Genomic DNA, 19,776 nt, shown 5'->3' with positions numbered 1-19,776 from the left:
ATTGCCCGTGAAGCATTCAGAATTAAATTGGAAAATAAATTGTCACATAACAACTCCAGAGAAGTGTGGGCTGGAATGAAGCTTTTGACTGGGTTTAAGGCAAGGTCAGATCAGGGGGGTGGGGGGCTGATCATGGCTAATGAAATGAATGTTTTTTTCAACAGATTCAACAATAAATGTGCCATGTCAACAGAGGAGAGGGCCGGGGAGAGACGAGCAATATCAACTGGGGGGAGGAAGTCGGAGTCTTTCTTGATCTCCGAAAATGATGTGAGGGAACAGTTTAGTAAGCTGGTCATGGGTAAAGCAGCAGGGCCTGATGGTATCTGTCCACGTGTCCTCAGAGTGTGTGCGAATCAGTTGTGCACTGTCTTCCAGCACCTGTTTAACTGGAGCTTACAATCACAGAGAGTACCAGTTCTATGGAAGACTTCTTGCCTGGTGCCGGTTCCCAAGACTACCTTCCCGAGCTCCCATAATGACTATAGACCGGTGGCCTTAACATCGCATGTGATGAAGTCCTTGGAGAGAATTGTACTTGCCTACTTGTGTCCGAGGGTGTCTGCTTTTACGGACCCCCTTCAGTTTGCGTATCGGCAGAGTCTGGGGGTGGACGATGCTGTAGCGTATCTACTACAAACAGTACATTCCTTTTTGGACAATGATAGAACCACTGTGCGTGCCATGTTCTTCGATTTCTCCAGTGCATTCAACACCTTACAGCCACTATTATTACGTAAAAAGCTGGTTGAAATGGCGGTTGATGAGGGACTAGTGAATTGGATCATTGATTATCTGTCGGACAGGCCACAGTTTGTGAGGTTGGGGGCGGCCGTATCGGATAGTGTGCGGAGTAGTGTTGGAGCCCCTCAGGGAACGGTGCTGTCGCCATTCCTTTTTACGTTATACACAGCTGATTTTCAGTATAAATCAGACCTTTGTCACCTTCAGAAGTACTCTGATGACTCAGTGATAGTCGGAGGTATTGAGAGAGACCGGGGGGAGGAGGAATACAGAAGGGTGGTTTTGGACTTTGTTGACTGGTGCCAGGCTAACCATTTAGAACTCAACGTAAAGAAAACCAGGGAGCTGGTGTTGAGTTATGGAAGGTGCATGAAGGATTGCTTACCTATCACTATTGATGGTCAGGATGTGGAGATGGTGGAGAATTTCAAATATTTGGGGGTTCACCTGGACAGCAAGCTTGATTGGAGGTGCCATATGGAGAAGGTTTGCAAGAAAGGGATGAGTAGACTTTACTTCCTAAGGAAGTTAAGGTCGTTTAATGTGTGTAGCAAAATGCTTGAAATGTTCTACCAATCCATTGTGGCGAGTGCAATCTTTCATGCAATTATATGCTGGGGTAGTAGTGTGCGCACAGCTGACGCGAATAAGCTGAATAAACTTATCAAGAAGGCTAGTGCGGCGGTGGGTCTACAACTCAGGACTTTCGAGGAGGTATTAGAGGATAGAATTACTAAGAAATGCAAGGCTATAATGAGCAACAATACACACCCGCTCTATGAACTGTTTGCGAAGCAAAAGAGCACATTCAGCAAGCGTCTACTCCAACTAATGTGTAAAAAGGAAAGATATAGAAAATCGTTTGTTCCGACAGCTGTGGGGATGTTTAACAAATGTATAAGTGTAAAGCATCCCAAGACTAAATGAAGTTCAAAGTGTATGGGGGGGAATTGGTGAGTTACAAGTACCAGTCTATCCGCATCTGCTGTCCATATAGACTTATTTTGTAAAGTGTGTATTGTTCTTGTAATGTTCTTGATCTTTGTTCTGCTGCTGTAATACTGTAATTTCCTCCGGGATCAATAAAGTTTATCTAATCTAATCTAATCTAATCTAAACTAGATAGAAAAGGACAGGAAGGCTGCTGTCTGCAATCCGTGAAAAACCCTATGAAAATAAGAGCCAACAGACTGACAGTGAAAAAGGCCCTGAAGACGCTAGGCTTCAAAAAAGCTATATGTCAGTACTCAGGAATATTCTGAAGACAGAGCTACAGGCAAAAGGAGATTCAGCTCACCCCAGCAGGGAATGGCAGAATACAGAAAAGCAAGGAAAACAAAAAACAAAACAAAAAGGCTAACAGGCAAAACAGAAAACTTAGCTTTAGAGGAGCAGGAATCAGACTGGTGTCCTAGAAGTCCACAGAGAAATCACCCGCAGGGCAGAAGGGAGTCGGCAGCCTTATATCCAGTCCGTGACTCCACTCAGCCAGTCATCCTCATTAGGCTCAGGTGCCTGATAATCAGGCTCATCACCTTCCTCCACCAGAATAGGGAGTTCACCAGACCTCAGTGACGAAGGGGAAAATGAACTCACAACAGCGCTCCTTCCGTTCCAAGCTCTGTCATGCGCCCAAACAGTGGTTTACCTGAATATATATGGGGTATCAGCGTACTCAGGATAAATTGTTCAACAACTTTTGTGGTCTGATTTCTCCTGCTACCCTTGGTAAAATAAAACAAACTGGATCTGAAGTAATTTTTTTGTGAAAAAAAAGTTAAATGTTAATTTTTTTTTCATTCCAAACATTTCTGTGAAGCACCTGAAGGGTTAATAAACTTCTTGAATGTGGTTTTGAGCACCTTGAGGGTTGCAGTTTTTAGCATGGTGTCACTTTTGGGTATGTTATATCATATAGACCCCTCAAAGTGACTTAAAATGTGATGTGGTCCCTAAAAAAAAAAAAATGGTGTAAAAATGAGAAATCGCTGGTCAACTTTTAACCCTTATAACTTTCTAACAAAAAAAAAATTGGGTTCCAAAATTATGCTGTTGTAATGTAAATATGTGGGAAATGCTATTTATTATTTTTTTGTGTGCCATATTTCTCTCTTTTAAGGGCATGAAAATTCTAAATTTTCACCAAATTAACGTTTTTTTCACAAATGAACAAAAGTCATGTCAAATAAATGTTACCACTAACATGAAGTACAATATGTCACGAGAAAACAATGTCAGAAACACCGGGATTCATGGAAGCGTTTCAGAGTTATTACCTCATAAAGGGACAGTGGTCAGAATTGTAAAAATTGGCCCGGTCATGAACGTGCAAACCACCCTTGGGGGTAAAGGGGTTAAAGCACGACACAGTGTATACATCAAGGAGAAAATAAAACAAATCATAAACGGATAAAAAGGAACATTCATTAAAATGCACCTTCCCTGTTTGTTTTCCCTCTGTCTCCACCTCCTATTCTTTGATTGACAGTTCTGACTTTTTAGAGCCAGAGAAGGGCAGAGGTAGAGGGAAAACAAGAAAACATACAGGGGGGAAGCTGTATTTTAATTATTAGCACCGAGCGCCTGTACGTGGTTTGAACAGTCATTATGTGCTGACAAAGTCCCTTTAAGGCAGAGGTCTCAAACACGGTGCACCACTCCCTGAGGCAGGGGGAAGGCGTGCATTCAGGAGCGTGCAATCCGCGATGGCTGTTCTGGGTACACACTGCACAGGAAATGTGATGAGGTCACAGGAGGGGAGGAGTCAGGGGTCACATGATCAGGGGCCTGTGTATGCAAGACACTGCTGTCTGTGCTGGTTCTCATGGTGCTGGATGAGGTAAAGTTTCTGTGTGGGGTCAGGAGGGGTTTACAGGGTGGATGTAGCAGAGCTGTGTGTGCATGAGGTGTATGGAGCCGTGTGTACAGTCATGGCCAAAAGTTTAGAGAATGACACAAATATTATATTTTCACATGATCTGCTGGCCTCTGGTTTTTATGTGTGTTTGTCAGATGTTTTTATCACATACAGAAATATAATTGCAATCATATTATGAGTAACAAAAGGTTATATTGAGCGTTAGAAGGAGTTAATGCAGCAAGTCAATATTTGCAGTGTTGACCCATCTTCTTCAGGACCTCAGCAATTCTCCCTGGCATGCTCTCAATCAACTTCTGGATCAAATCCTGACTGATAGCAGTCCATTCTCGCAAAATCAATGCTTTTATTTTGTCTGAATTTGAAGGTTTTTGTTTGTCCACCCGTCTCTTGATGATTGACCACAAGTTCTCAATGGGATTAAGATCTGGGGAGTTTCCAGGCCATGGTCCCAAAATCTCTATGTTTTGTTCCCTGAGCCATTTAGTTATCACCTTTGCTTTATGGCAAGGTGCTCCATCATGTTGAAAAAGGCATTGTTGATCGCCAAACTGCTCTTGGACGGTTGGAAGAAGTTGCTCTTGGAGGACATTCTGGTACCATTCTTTATTCATGGCTGTGTTTTTAGGCAAGACTGAGAGAGAGCCCATTCCCTTGGCTGACAAGCAACCCCACACATGAATGGTTTCAGGATGCTTGACAGTTGGCATGAGACAAGACTGGTGGTAGCGCTCACCTGGTCTTCTCCGAATAAGCCGTTTTCCAGATGTCCCAAACAATCGAAAAGGGGATTCATCAGAGAAAATGACTTTACCCCAGTCCTCAGCAGTCCACTCCCTGTACCTCTTGCAGAATATCAGTCTGTCCATGATGTTTTTTCTGGAGAGAAGTGGCTTCTTTGCTGCCCTCCTTGAGACCAGGCCTTGCTCCAAGAGTCTCCGCCTCACAGTGCGTGCAGATGCACTCACACCTGCCTGCTGCCATTCCTGAGCAAGCTCTGCACTGCTGGTAGCCCGATCCCGTCACTTTTAAGAGACGGTCATGGCGCTTGCTGGTCTTTCTTGGGCGCCCTGGAGCCTTTTTGGCAGCAAGGGAACCTCTCTCCTTCAAGTTCTTGATGATGTGATAGATTGTTGACTGAGGTGCAATCTTTCTAGCTGCGATACTCTTCCCTGTTAGGCCATTTTTGTGCAGTGCAATGATGACTGCACGTGTTTCTTTAGAGATAACCATGGTTAACAGAAGAGAAACAATAATGCCAAGCACCAGCCTCCTTTTAAAGTGTCCAGTGGTGTCATTCTTACTTAATCATGACAGATTGAACTCCAGCCCTGTCCTCATCAACACCCACACCTGTGTTAATGGAGCAATCACTGAAACGATGTTAGCTGGTCCTTTTAAGGCAGGGCTTCAATGATGTTGAAATGTGTTTTGGGGGATAAAGTTCATTTTCTAGGCAAATATTGACTTTGCAAGTAATTGCTGTTAAGCTGATCACTCTTTATAACAGTCTGGAGTATATGCAAATTGCCATTAGAAAAAAATGAAGCAGTAGACTTTGTAAAAATTAATATTTGTGTCATTCTCTAAACTTTTGGCCATGACTGTACAAGGTGTATGGAGCAGAGCCATGCCATGTGTCTACGGAGCCGCGTGTGTACGAGGTGTGCGGAGCGGAGCCGCGTGTGTACGAGGTGTGCAGAGCGGAGCCGCGTGTGTACGAGGTGTGCAGAGCGGAGCCGCGTGTGTACGAGGTGTGCAGAGCGGAGCCGCGTGTGTACGAGGTGTGCAGAGCGGAGCCGCGTGTGTACGAGGTGTGCAGAGCGGAGCCGCGTGTGTACGAGGTGTGCAGAGCGGAGCCGCGTGTGTACGAGGTGTGCAGAGCGGAGCCGCGTGTGTACGAGGTGTGCAGAGCGGAGCCGCGTGTGTACGAGGTGTGCAGAGCGGAGCCGCGTGTGTACGAGGTGTGCGGAGTGGGTCGGGGTGCAGCCTCAGCCATACTGGTGGGTCGGGGTGCAGCCTCAGCCATACTGGTGGGTCGGGGTGCAGCCTCAGCCATACTGGTGGGTCGGGGTGCAGCCTCAGCCATACTGGTGGGTCGGGGTGCAGCCTCAGCCATACTGGTGGGTCGGGGTGCAGCCTCAGCCATACTGGTGGGTCGGGGTGCAGCCTCAGCCATACTGGTGGGTCGGGGTGCAGCCTCAGCCATACTGGTGGGTCGGGGTGCAGCCTCAGCCATACTGGTGGGTCGGGGTGCAGCCTCAGCCATACTGGTGGGTCGGGGTGCAGCCTCAGCCATACTGGTGGGTCGGGGTGCAGCCTCAGCCATACTGGTGGGTCGGGGTGCAGCCTCAGCCATACTGGTGGGTCGGGGTGCAGCCTCAGCCATACTGGTGGGTCGGGGTGCAGCCTCAGCCATACTGGTGGGTCGGGGTGCAGCCTCAGCCATACTGGTGGGTCGGGGTGCAGCCTCAGCCATACTGGTGGGTCGGGGTGCAGCCTCAGCCATACTGGTGGGTCGGGGTGCAGCCTCAGCCATACTGGTGGGTCGGGGTGCAGCCTCAGCCATACTGGTGGGTCGGGGTGCAGCCTCAGCCATACTGGTGGGTCGGGGTGCAGCCTCAGCCATACTGGTGGGTCGGGGTGCAGCCTCAGCCATACTGGTGGGTCGGGGTGCAGCCTCAGCCATACTGGTGGGTCGGGGTGCAGCCTCAGCCATACTGGTGGGTCGGGGTGCAGCCTCAGCCATACTGGTGGGTCGGGGTGCAGCCTCAGCCATACTGGTGGGTCGGGGTGCAGCCTCAGCCATACTGGTGGGTCGGGGTGCAGCCTCAGCCATACTGGTGGGTCGGGGTGCAGCCTCAGCCATACTGGTGGGTCGGGGTGCAGCCTCAGCCATACTGGTGGGTCGGGGTGCAGCCTCAGCCATACTGGTGGGTCGGGGTGCAGCCTCAGCCATACTGGTGGGTCGGGGTGCAGCCTCAGCCATACTGGTGGGTCGGGGTGCAGCCTCAGCCATACTGGTGGGTCGGGGTGCAGCCTCAGCCATACTGGTGGGTCGGGGTGCAGCCTCAGTCATGGTGGTGAGTTGGGGTGCAGCGTCAGCCATACTAGTGAGTTGGGGTGCAGCCTCAGCCATACTGGTAAGTTGGGGAGCAGCCCCAGTCATCAGTCATACCGGTCAGTTGGTCTACAGCCTCAGCTAGAGTGGTGAGTTGAGGTACTGCCTCAGCCATACTGGTGAGTTGGGGTGCAGTCTCAGCCATACTGGTGAGTTGGTCTACAGTCTCAGCCATACGGGTGAGTTGGGGTGCAGCCTCAGCCATACTGGTGATTTGGGGTGCAGCCTCAGCCATACTGGTGATCTGGGGTGCAGCCTCAGCCATACTGGTGATTTGGGGCATGGCCACAGCCATACTGGTGAGTTGGGGTGCAGCCTCAGCCATACTGGTGAGTTGGGGTGCAGCCTCAGCCATACTGGTGAGTTGGGGTGCAGCCTCAGCCATACTGGTGAGATGGGGTGTAGCTTTAGACATACTAGTGAGTTGGGGTGCAGCCTCAGCCACAGTGGTGGGTTGGGGTGTAGCCTCAGCCATACTGGAGGGTTGGGGTACAGCCTCATTCATAGTGGTGTGTGGCCAGCCATGGACTTTATGGGTTAAAGGGAAGGTGCCATCAAAACATTTTTTTTCCACTAATTGAAAAAAATGTAAAGGATTAATGTTTCAATTTTCTTAAAAAATATTTGTTTATAATTTAGTAAAATATTAAAAATAATTTTAAAAGGTTTGTTATTTCCACTTTTAAACACTAGGGGAGCAGCTACTGAAACTTGACACAAAAACCTAGTGTACAACTAGCTCACATTATGAGTGCAGTAACTATGGGCTGAGTCTGCTGACACGGGTGTGATGTCTCCTCTCCTCCTTCTGGGTGTTTGCTAAGGGAAAAGCGAGGATGACACTTAGAAACACAGTGAGCAGCCATTTTGTTGGTGACTGCAAAGTTATACTGACAAGTAGACAGTCACTGAGGATGGCAGGGTGATGGCAGACCAGAGTCTTTCAGGAGAGCAGTGTGCTGGTCTATGGGGGGCACCCTGTTCGGTGCGCGGAGCAGCCAGGGATTGTACATAGAGCACTGTCTTTTATACACATGGATGGACCGTCTGCTCCACAGAAATCCAGGAAACATTTCTGCTGATTGATGGCCTGTTCTGATCCAGACTTTGCATGAAAAGACCCCATTCCCCGCCTCAGATCCTGTCCTGGCGATGTGTGAAAGCGAGGCGACAGGTGCAGTCTGGGGTGACGGTGGGAAGCAGGCTGGGGAAAATGTAGCCGTATAGTAACGATAAAAATGAGACCCCCCCTCTTCAGCTGCCTCCCCTGACTGCACCTAACTGGAGGGCATGCTGTCCCCTCTATTACCCCAGACCCATGTGCAGGTGCTCAGCCAGAACCACCCTAGAATGGGTCCACTTTCTGCAGATAATAGATACAGATCACACATAATACCGCCATATAGTTCTCACATAATACAATCAGTATCACACAGGAGAGGATTAGATACACGGCTCAGCAGACTGTATCACACAGGAGAGGATTAGATACACGGCTCAGCAAACAGTATCACACAGGAGAGGATTAGATACACGGCTCAGCAGGCAGTATCACACAGGATAGGATTAGATACACGGCTCAGCAGACTGCATCACACCGGAGAGGATTAGATACACGGCTCAGCATACAGTATCACACAGGAAAGGATTAGATACACGGCTCAGCACAGTAACAAACAGGATGGGATTAGATACACGGCTCTGCATACAGTATCACACAGGAGAGGATTAGATACACAGCTCAGCACACAGTATCACACAGGATAGGATTAGATACACAGCTCAGCACACAGTATCACACAGGATAGAATTAGATACACAGCTCAGCAGACAGTGTCACACAGGATGGGATTAGATACACGGCTCAGCACACAGTATCACACAGGATAAGATTAGATACAAGGCTCAGCACAGTATCATACAGGATGGGATTAGATACATGGCTCTGCATACAGTATCACATAGGAGAGGATTAGATACACGGCTCAGCACAAGTGTATCACACAGGATAGGATTAGATACACGGCTCAGCAGTCAGTATCTTATATGCGAGGATTAGATACACAGCTCAGCAGACAATATCACACAGAATAGGATTAGATACACGGCTTAGCAAACAGCATCACACAGGAGAGGATTAGACACGGCTCAGCAGTCAGTATCACACATGGGAGGATTAGATACACGGATCAGCATCAGCAGACAGTATCACACAAGATGGGATTAGATACACGGCTCAGCATACAGTATCACACAGGATGGGATTAGATACACGGCTTAGCATACAGTATCACAGGATAGGATTAGATACACGGCTCAGTTGTCAGTATCACACATGCAAGGCTTAGATATACTGCTCAGCAGACAGTATCACACAGGAGAGGATTAGATACACAGCTCAGCAGACTGTATCACACAGGATAGGATTAGATACATGGCTCAGCAGACAGTAACACACAGGATAGGATTAGATACATGGCTCAGCAGGCAGTATCACACACGATAGGATTAGATACACGGCTCAGCAGACAGTATCACACAAGAGAGGATTAGATACACAGCTCAGTAGGCAGTATCACACAGGATAGGATTAGATACACAGCTCAGCACACAGTATCGCACAGAATAGAATTAGATACACAGCTCAGCAGACAGTGTCACACAGGATAGGATTAGATACACGGCTCAGCAGACAGTATCACACAGGAGAGGATTAGATACACGGCTCAGCAGACTGTCACAGGATAGGATTAGATACACGGCTCAGTAGTCAGTATCACACATGCGAGGCTTTTAGATATACTGCTCAGCAGACAGTATCACACAGGAGAGGATTAGATACACAGCTTAGCAGACTGTATCACACAGGATAGGATTAGATACATGGCTCAGCAGACAGTAACACACAGGATAGGATTAGATACATGGCTCAGCAGGCAGTATCACACAAGATAGGATTAGATACACAGCACAGCAGACAGTGTCACACAGGAAGGGATTAGATAACGGCTCAGCAGACAGTGTCACACAGGAGAGGATTAGATACACAGCTCAGCAGGCAGTATCACACAGGATAGGATTAGATACACAGCTCAGCACACAGTATCGCACAGAATAGAATTAGATACACAGCTCAGCAGACAGTGTCACACAGGATAGGATTAGATACACGGCTCAGCAGACAGTATTACACAGGAGAGGATTAGATACACAGCTCAGCAGGCAGTATCACACAGGATAGGATTAGATACTGCCTGCTGAGCTGTGTATCACACAGAATAGAATTAGATACACAGCTCAGCACACAGTATCGCACAGAATAGAATTAGATACACAGCTCAGCAGGCAGTTCTCACATAATACAATCAGTATCACACAGGAGAGGATTAGATACACGGCTCAGCAAACAGTATAACACAGGAGAGGATTAGATACACGGCTCAGCAGGCAGTATCACACAGGATAGGATTAGATACACAGCTCAGCAGTCAGCATCACACAGGATAGGATTAGATACACATCTCAGCACACAGCATCAAACAGGATAGGATTAGATACACATCTCAGCACACAGCATCAAACAGGATAGGATTAGATACACAGCTCAGCAGACTGTATCACACAGGAAAGGATTAGATACATGGCTCAGCAGACAGTAACACACAGGATAGGATTAGATACATGGCTCAGCAGGCAGTATCACACAAGATAGGATTTGATACACAGCACAGCAGACAGTGACACACAGGATGGGATTAGATACACGGCTCAGCAGACTGCATCACACAGGAGAGGATTAGATACACGGCTCAGCATACAGTATCACACAGGAAAGGATTAGATACACGGCTCAGCACAGTAACAAACAGGATGGGATTAGATACACGGCTCTGCATACAGTATCACACAGGAGAGGATTAGATACACAGCTCAGCACACAGTATCACACAGGATAGGATTAGATACACAGCTCAGCACACAGTATCACACAGGATAGAATTAGATACACAGCTCAGCAGACAGTGTCACACAGGATGGGATTAGATACACGGCTCAGCACACAGTATCACACAGGATAAGATTAGATACACGGCTCAGCACAGTATCACACAGGATGGGATTAGATACATGGCTCTGCATACAGTATCACATAGGAGAGGATTAGATACACGGCTCAGCACAAGTGTGTCACACAGGATAGGATTAGATACACGGCTCAGCAGTCAGTATCTTATATGCGAGGATTAGATACACAGCTCAGCAGACAATATCACACAGAATAGGATTAGATACACGGCTTAGCAAACAGCATCACACAGGAGAGGATTAGACACGGCTCAGCAGTCAGTATCACACATGGGAGGATTTGATACACGGATCAGCATCAGCAGACAGTATCACACAAGATGGGATTAGATACACGGCTCAGCATACAGTATCACACAGGATGGGATTAGATACACGGCTCAGCATACAGTATCACAGGATAGGATTAGATACACGGCTCAGCAGACTGTCACAGGATTGGATTAGATACACGGCTCAGCACAGTATCACACAGGATGGGATTAGATACATGGCTCTGCATACAGTATCACATAGGAGAGGATTAGATACACGGCTCAGCACAAGTGTGTCACACAGGATAGGATTAGATACACGGCTCAGCAGTCAGTATCTTATATGCGAGGATTAGATACACAGCTCAGCAGACAATATCACACAGAATAGGATTAGATACACGGCTTAGCAAACAGCATCACACAGGAGAGGATTAGACACGGCTCGTCAGTATCACACATGGGAGGATTAGATACACGGATCAGCATCAGCAGACAGTATCACACAAGATGGGATTAGATACACGGCTCAGCATACAGTATCACACAGGATGGGATTAGATACACGGCTCAGCATACAGTATCACAGGATAGGATTAGATACACGGCTCAGCAGACTGTCACAGGATAGGATTAGATACACGGCTCAGTAGTCAGTATCACACATGCAAGGCTTAGATATACTGCTCAGCAGACAGTATCACACAGGAGAGGATTAGATACACAGCTCAGCACACAGTATCGCACAGAATAGAATTAGATACACAGCTCAGCACACAGTATCGCACAGAATAGAATTAGATACACAGCTCAGCAGGCAGTATCACACAGGACAGGATGAGATACACGGCTCAGCAGTCAGTATCACACAGGACAGGATTAGATACACGGCTCAGCAGACAGTATCACACAGGACAGGATTAGATACACGGCTCAGCAGACAGTATCACACAGGACAGGATTAGATACACGGCTCAGCAGACAGTATCACACAGGACAGGGTTAGAACTATCACATGATGAGATCCGAGAGCACCGCGTCCAATCCACCTACCGCATGTAGGAACTTGGAAGCCTCTGGACTCTGAGCGAAAGCGGAACTTTCATAGCGGTACAAGGGGGAACATTATTTGTGATGAACGCGAGAATGCATGCACCGGAAGTAAGACAGTTTGCACCGGAAGTTAGCGGTTGTTCAGGCTGGTGTATGTTTTTCTCCTGGAAGAGGTGCGCCCGCTCGTCCTGCAGTTAACGTGAGTAATGGTGTGTGGCTTCCCGGGCTCCGCCGTCTTGTAGGTCTCCTGTGTCTGGTCTTAGCTCTCCTCTGGCTCATGGTCACTCGTATGGGCAGGAAGAGTCATTAGACATTTGTCTCAGCATGATGCCGGCGTCTGTCTGCTGCAGGGAGCAAAGCCAGAGGTCAGAGTCCTCGTTGACAAACAGGTGTGTTTATTAATTAACGGCTTGATGTTTTTTTAGATTTCTGGGTGAGGGGGCCTGATACTTGGGGCTGTCTAGTGGGATTTGGGGGTTTAATGTTTGTGTAATCTGGGAGCTTTGAGGGGGGTTAATGCATTCTATTGGGGTATGGTTGGGCTCCCAGGGGATTAACACTTGTGGGGTCTTGTTGGGCTGCCGGGGGTTTAAAGGGAATCTGTCACCCCTTTTTTGACATATATAATGATATCATTCAATTGTGTGTCACATAAGGATTCTCTTAGCACTTTTGCTTCCCCCTGACCCCGCACCTTTCATGCATAAATACTTTTTTTTTAATATCGGTTCAGATGTATGTAAACTGCCATGGTCCGGTCCACTGGGCGGGGCTTATTCACCTGCTCCCCCCTCCCTGTCTTGCTCTATGCATTTCTTCTTGCGCAGAGCAAGACAGGGAGGGGGAAGCATTTGAATAAGCCCCGCCCAGCGGACCGGACCATGGCAGTTTACATACATCTGAACAGATATAAAAAAGGTATTTATGCATGAAAGGTGCGGGGTCAGGGGGAAGCAAAAGTACTAAGAGAATCCTTATGTGACACACAATTGAATGATATCATTATATGATATCTCAAAAAAGAAGTGACGGATTCCCTTTAATGTACGCTTGCGAGATCTAGTTGGGCTGCCGAGGGGATAATGCACACTTGTGGGGTCTGGTTGGGTTCCTGGAGAGTTAATGCACTCTTGCGGGCTCTGTTTCAGCCCCTGGGGAGTTAATGCACGCTTCGGTCTGGATGGGCTCCTGAGAGGGGAGGTGGGTTAATGCTTGCTTGTGGGGTTTTGTTGGGCCCTAGGAGGGGTTTAATGCATGCTTGTGCAGCCAAACAAGAGCCTTGTGCGCAAGACTCCGGTACCTACTGCTCCTCCCGTACTGAGCGCCCTCTGCTGCGCACACGAGGCCTCAGTCACATGATGTGCGCCCCCAGCTATGCGGATAGCCTCCACAGTGTCAGAGATGCTGCTCTGTCTCATCCATTCCCGCAGTCTCACATGGCTCCTCGGCACATGGATGTGAGCCGGACACAGTGCAGTCGTGTCTGCAGTGCAGATGTGGAATCATTGTCCTGGAACTCCTGCCTATAAGCAGCTGCTCGCCATACATGCTGTTGTTCTGTTCAGACTGTGGGATCTGTACCCACATGCTGGGAGTAGTAGTTTTGTGGACGATGCCCACTGCCTGTTCTATTAGGAATCACCCCCCTGTATCTGACTGGGCACCTATCCAGCATGCCTGGCTGTAGCTCCGCTCTCCGACATCCACAATACAGCTGCTAGTTGTGTTCTAATGGCTGCCAGGGCTGTGTGCCCGCTGGTGTGCCATAGAAATAGTGGGTTGTATGAGTGCTGAATGACACGGCGAGGGATGAGCCTTGCTTCATCTCCATGCAGTATAATACACGCCCCATAGTCTTCAATATAGTATAATGCATCTCATAGTCCTCCATATTGTATAATGCGCCCCATAGTCGTCCATATAGTCAGGGGTGCACCTATAATGAGTCCAGTTGAGCATTTGGCTTCAGGCGGCAGGGAGACAGAAGGCTGCCCTGCAGTCAGATAACGTGGATCCGGCTGCCTCCGGCTGCGAGCTACAAAATGGGCCACCGGCCCTTTAAATCTTCTGCACAGATCCTGGTGCACGTGCTCTCTTGGTGCAAGCGCTGACCAGGGCCACGGCGGCCCACGGTCGTTCTTTCGTGCGTCTGTCACTCTGGTCACTGCAGGCAAGCAGGAGAGCACGCGTACCTGGGCCTGTGCAGAAGTCTGAAAAGGCCGCCACGGCGCGCACAGGATGCCTGAGCTTCACTCTGTCTGACGCTGGCCATTACCAGCATCAGAGAACAAACAGTGCTCTCCTCGCCAAACCCTGGTCGGCATTCGCTCCAAGTCCTCAGCACCTTCGACACTGGCTGGACAGTGGCCCCACCTGATCCCCCCCCCCCCCCCCCCTTTTCAGGTGAGTACCAGGATGAAAGCTTTTTTATTTATATACAGCAAATGCAGTTTGACCTGTATAATGTGTATAGACTGCCACTCGTGTATATATAAAAAAACTGGAGTCTGAACTTAGAAAGTAAGTTAATGTGTATGCACAATGTAAGTGCATATTAACACATGACCATTACACTGAGAAAACTAAAAACACAAATATCCTATAATAAAAAATTAAAAAATAAACTGCGAATGTCATGATCCAGGATGGGCTTTGTCTTTGGCCCGTCCTGGTCAGACAGGGGTTAATTGTTTCTGCCTCTCTCTGGCAGAGGGCGGCTATTTAATGCTCACTTGACCTAGGTCCGGTGTCAGTTATACTGCTGCCCTCGGCTGAGTTAGTTGACCTCGTGTGTACGTGTGCCCTTGTGCCTGATATCTTGCTTGCTTGTCTGGTTTTGATCCGGTTCTGTCCCTGTTACGAGTTCTGCCTGTCCCTCTTGTACTGCGCTACCTCTCTGTGTATGACCCTCTGCCTGTGACTTGACTATTCTCTGCTCGTCCCTCTGGTACCACACAGCCCTCTCCGTGTACGAACCCTCGCTTGTCTGACCTGCGTTTTCCTCTACTACAGTTTCCCTGCTGTAGGTACATTTTATCATCTGCAGCAGTAGCACGCTAAGCCCCTCCCCCTGCAGTCACATGATCTAGGTCCTGGGACTCCTTACTATTTTCAGTGCCGCATGTCCTGTCTGCTTGAACCGTCACTACTGTATTGGACCCCGCGCTCTCTCATAGTGGGGGTAAGTCATCCTGCTCGGCGTGGCAGTTTGCCGACGCTGACAGGGTCCTGACATTTGAGTCTTGACATTATAACTGACCGTTACCATTTTTTTTTCCTCTGCTCCCTTTCTCCTGTGTGTGTGTGTGTGTGATGGATCCTATGCATGCTGTTTCTGAGCAGGTAAAGCTCCTGACTCAGATGTCTCAGAGACTCTTGGGGGAACAACTCGTCCTGGCTCAGTCTCAGCAGATGATCGCTGACACTGTGCAGGGGGTTTTATCATCGGGGGCTCGTGATGTTACATTAATTTCCCCTGAGTCTCCAGTTGAGTTACCAGATACCTTTTCTGGAGATAAAAGGGAATTCCAAGTGTTCAAGGAGAGCTGTAAGCTTTTTTTTTTTTTTCATTGAGACCACACTCTTCTGGGGATGAAAGTCAGAGAGTGGGGGTCATTATGTCTCTGTTAAGGGGAGCTCCCCAGGCTTGGACTTTCTCCCTTCCGACCACTGCCCCTGAGCGTATGACTGTGGATGCATTTTTTGAGGCCCTGGGGCATATTTATGATGAGCCTGATCGGATGCGTATGGCTGAGGACAGGGTGATGAGTGTGTGCCAGGGGAAGCACTCAGCCGAGTGGTTTTGCTCAGAGTTCAGACGCTGGGATGCTGAGGTCTGCTGGAAAGATGCCGCCCTCTGGGGTTTGTTCCGGAGAGGCCTGTCTGAAGGATACCTTGGCTCTCCACCCTCCGTCTGATTCCCTGGAGGACGCTATGACACAAGCCGTCCGAATGGATCACAGGCTACGGCAGGGCTGTGGAGTCGGAGTCGTGGAGTCGGAGTCGGTGCTCATTTTGGTGGAGTCGGAGTTGGAGTCGGTATAAAATGGACCGACTCCGACTCCTAAAATATATAATAAATTGGGTACAGTAATTCAATGCAGGATGTGCTGAATATTTTTTTTATAGGAGTTTGGGAAAGTTATTAAATGTCCTATAAATGACTGTTCTATTCCTGATCTAAGGCTACATTCACGCACAGTGTTTTTCCTGTGTTTTTTGAGGATACGTTTTTCAGCTGCAAAAGCTGATCATGTTTTTAAAAAACTGCATCACCTGAAAGGTTTTTGAGCTCATAGATAATGTTTTCAATAGCAAAAGCAGATTAGAAATCTGCTCTATCTATATATCCATTTATCCATATCTGTCTATCCATATCGTATCTGTACCAAAAAGAATGAAAACCGGGTAGTACACCAATATATATTCTGTTCTATCTAAATATCTTGATTATTGGATCATAAAAATGATTAAATGTCTGAGGTTCACATTGTACTACAATAAATTTTTCACTTAAATATAAGCAATATGTGTGGGAGTCGGAGTCGTGGAGTCGGAGTCGGAGTTGGAGTCGGAGTCGGTGTAAGGGAAATTGAGGAGTCGGAGTCGCAGGTTTGGCTTACCGACTCCACAGCCCTGGGCTACGGGCCAGGGGAGTGATGCAGATTGAAACCCCGTTATTTTCCCAAGGAAGGGGAGCCAGTCCTACTTTGGAAACCATGGAGATGGGAACCTTCGACGTCAAGGAGAAAGAAAAGAGACAACGGCACTTGGGAAAATGCTGTTTTCACTGTGGTGATTCCGGACATTGGAAAAAGGATTTCCCCTCCTGTCCACTGACCAGCAAGCGACTGAGCCCGGGTGATTGTCGTGGAGGTCACCCAGGCTCTCAGGTACCTTTTTCTCCATTTTCAAAAATGTTATTGCAAGTGGAACTTTGTTGTGGGAGTGTCTCCACACCCACTTCTGCTTTCGTGGATTGTGGATCGTCGTTGAACTTTATTTACTCTGACTTGGTGTCCAGGTGTAAGTTAGGGACAGTTAGGCTGGAGACTCCTATCCATGTTGTTGCCATTGACAAAACACCACTGGCTAAGGATGATGTCATATTTCTTACAGAGGAGTTTCTCCTTAAAGTGAGTTCCTTGCACCAGGAACATATTTCATGCTTTGTTATGGACAACCTGCCTGCGGGACTGGTGTTGGGCTTCCCCTGGTTACAATTACATAATCAATTACATAATCAATTACATGATCAATTGGGAATCTCGGGACATTGTTAAATGGGGTCCCTATTGTTCTGAAAAATGTCTTGCTACTGTGTCTGTGTCGTCCGTGTGTCTGGAAGGTATTCCGGAGTACCTAAAAGACTATACGGACGTTTTATCCGAAAAAGAGTCTGAGGTTTTACCACCACACCGCCCATTTGATTGTGCCATTGACCTGGTTCCAGGTGCTAAATTGCCCAAGGCCCGCTTATATAACCTTTCGGGTCCCGAATGGGCTGCTATGAAGGCATACATTTCCGAGAGTCTCCGTAAGGGACACATTCATCCTTCTGTCTCTCTCATGGGGGCGGGGTTCTTTTTTGTAAAGAAAAAAAAAGGTGGTTTACGCCCATGCCTCGATTTTCGAGAGTTAAATAAGATAACTGTGAGAAATACGTATCCCCTCCCACTTTATCCTAATTTGTATAACCAGTTGTCCGGAGCTAAGTGGTTTTCGGAATTAGATCTACGGGGAGCGTATAACCTTATCCGAGTCCGGGAAGGAGATGAGTGGAAAACTGCTTTTCTCACTACTCAAGGGTTGTTTGAAAATTTGGTCATGTCTTTTGGTCTGACCAATGCTCCAGCGGTCTTCCAAAATTTCATAAATCACGTGTTCTCTGATTTTATTGGACGTTTTATGGTGGTGTATTTGTTTGACATACTGATCTACTCTCCTGATAAACAGGCTCACATTGGTCATATTCGAGCAGCCCTCCAAAGGCTTCGCAAGAACTGTCTCTTTGCTAAACTAGAGAAATGTTTATTTTTTGTACAGGAACTGTCTTTTCTGGCTTCATTGTGTCTGCTGAGGGGTATCGCATGGATCCTAATAAGGTGCAGGCCATTGTCGATTGGGTCCAACCTTGTGATTTAAAAGCTCTGCAGCGTTTCCTAGGATTCGCCAATTATTATCGCAAATTTATAAGGGGGTTCTCACTGGTGGTTAAACCCCTCACAGACATGACTCAAAAGGGTGCCGATTTCGAGAATTGGTCAGCCGCAGCGATAGCGGCGTTTCAGTGTTTAAAAAAATATTTCATGTCTGCTCCGGTTCTTATTCAACCGGACCCGTCTGAACCATTTATTGTTGAGGTAGATGCCTCAGAGGTGGGGGTGGGGGCGGTATTGTCCCAGGGACCAGCCACTTTGACTAATTTGAGACCTTGCGCCTTTTTCTCGAAGAAATTCTCCCCTGCGGAGAGAAACTATGATGTTGGGAATCGAGAACTTCTGGCCGGGAAGTTGGCCTTTGAAGAATGGAGGCATTTTTTGGAGGGGGCTGTCCATCCTATAACCGTAATTACAGACCACAAGAACCTAGCTTACATTGAGACAGCTAAAAGGTTGACTCCTAGACAGGCTAGATGGTCACTTTTTTTTTTTTCCCGATTCCACTTCTCTATCACTTTTCGGCCAGGATCCAAAAATGTCAGAGCTGATGCCTTGTCGAGCAGTCTAGATCCGGTTTCCCCTCCCGAACCTCCATCCTCCATTCTTCAGCCCGGGGTGGTGGTGGCAGGTATTTCTAATATGTTGGAACGGGAGATTCGTGAAGCCCAGTCTCTTGCACCTCCAGCTAAGCCGGTGGATAAACTTTTCGTACCAGCTCAGTTTCGTCTCAAGGTCCTCCGGGAGTTCCATGACTCAGTTCTGGGTGGACATCCAGGGAATTCGGCTACCCGGAAGGCCATTGCTAGAATATTCTGGTGGTCTTCTTTAGCCTCTGATGTTGGGGAATATGTGTCTGCGTGTGATGTTTGTGCCCGTGCGAAAACCCCCATATCCGGCCGGCCGGGGAATTGGTACCACTGCCAATTCCTGAGAGACCATGGACTCCTTTGTCCATGGATTTTATCACCAACCTTCCCCCCTCCAAGGGTAATACCGTCGTTTGGGTTGTGGTGGACAGGTTTAGTAAGCAGGCACATTTTGTACCTTTGGCAGCTCTACCTAATGCGGAAGCGTTGTCCAGATTGTTTGTTGAGCATGTGGTGCGGTTGCATGGGGTACACTTGAATGTGGTGTCTGATAGAGGAGTACAATTTGTTTCCAGATTTTGGAGGGCATTTTGTAAGAGGTTGGTTATTGGTCTGTCCTTTTCATCCGCTTACCATCCGGAGACTAATGGGCAGACCGAGCGGACCAATCAGTCTCTGGAGCAAATTCTGCGTTGCTTGACCTCAGCCCGACAGGATGATTGGTGTACTGCATTACCTTTGGCCGAGTTTGCGTTTAATAACCGCGTTAACCAGTCTACGGGTACATTTCCCTTTTTCTGCAACTATGGGTTTCATCCTCATTTCGGAGAGTTTTCCCGTTTGACTCTGGGTGTCCTGGGGCGGATGAGACTATCCAGCGGTTGGGGGAGGT

General features: G+C 47.9%; 2 protein-coding genes across 7 annotated transcripts in view; one reads left to right on the top strand and one right to left on the bottom strand.

Moving 5' to 3' along the window:
* YBEY (ybeY metalloendoribonuclease) overlaps window positions 1-12,267 on the bottom strand; it is a 29,674-nt gene extending 17,407 nt beyond the window's left edge. For 2 of the 3 annotated variants that reach the window (XR_012232581.1, XR_012232582.1), the window contains exon 1: window positions 12,137-12,267. Coding sequence is in view for 1 of the 3 variants with exons in the window: in XM_073577530.1 (XP_073433631.1) it covers window positions 12,137-12,189 (53 nt within the window). In the remaining 2 variants the exon portion in view is untranslated. The remainder of the gene's footprint in view (window positions 1-12,136) is intronic. The other variant, XM_073577530.1, reaches the window with a different exon arrangement.
* MCM3AP (minichromosome maintenance complex component 3 associated protein) overlaps window positions 12,200-19,776 on the top strand; it is a 135,712-nt gene continuing 128,135 nt past the window's right edge. For 2 of the 4 annotated variants that reach the window (XM_073577525.1, XM_073577523.1), the window contains exon 1: window positions 12,280-12,525. The gene's annotated coding sequence lies outside the window, so the exon portion shown is untranslated. Of the gene's footprint in view, window positions 12,526-19,776 lie in introns of all 4 variants that reach the window. The other 2 variants (XM_073577522.1, XM_073577524.1) reach the window with 2 other exon arrangements.

Source organism: Dendrobates tinctorius, unplaced genomic scaffold (genome assembly GCF_039654945.1).
Source record: "Dendrobates tinctorius isolate UK_male_01 unplaced genomic scaffold, ASM3965494v1 ptg000056l, whole genome shotgun sequence".
In the NCBI taxonomy this organism is placed as follows: Eukaryota; Metazoa; Chordata; class Amphibia; order Anura; family Dendrobatidae; genus Dendrobates; species Dendrobates tinctorius.
The sequence above is the reverse complement of the archived record's forward strand: the minus strand, read 5'-3'. Positions and strand labels throughout refer to the sequence as shown.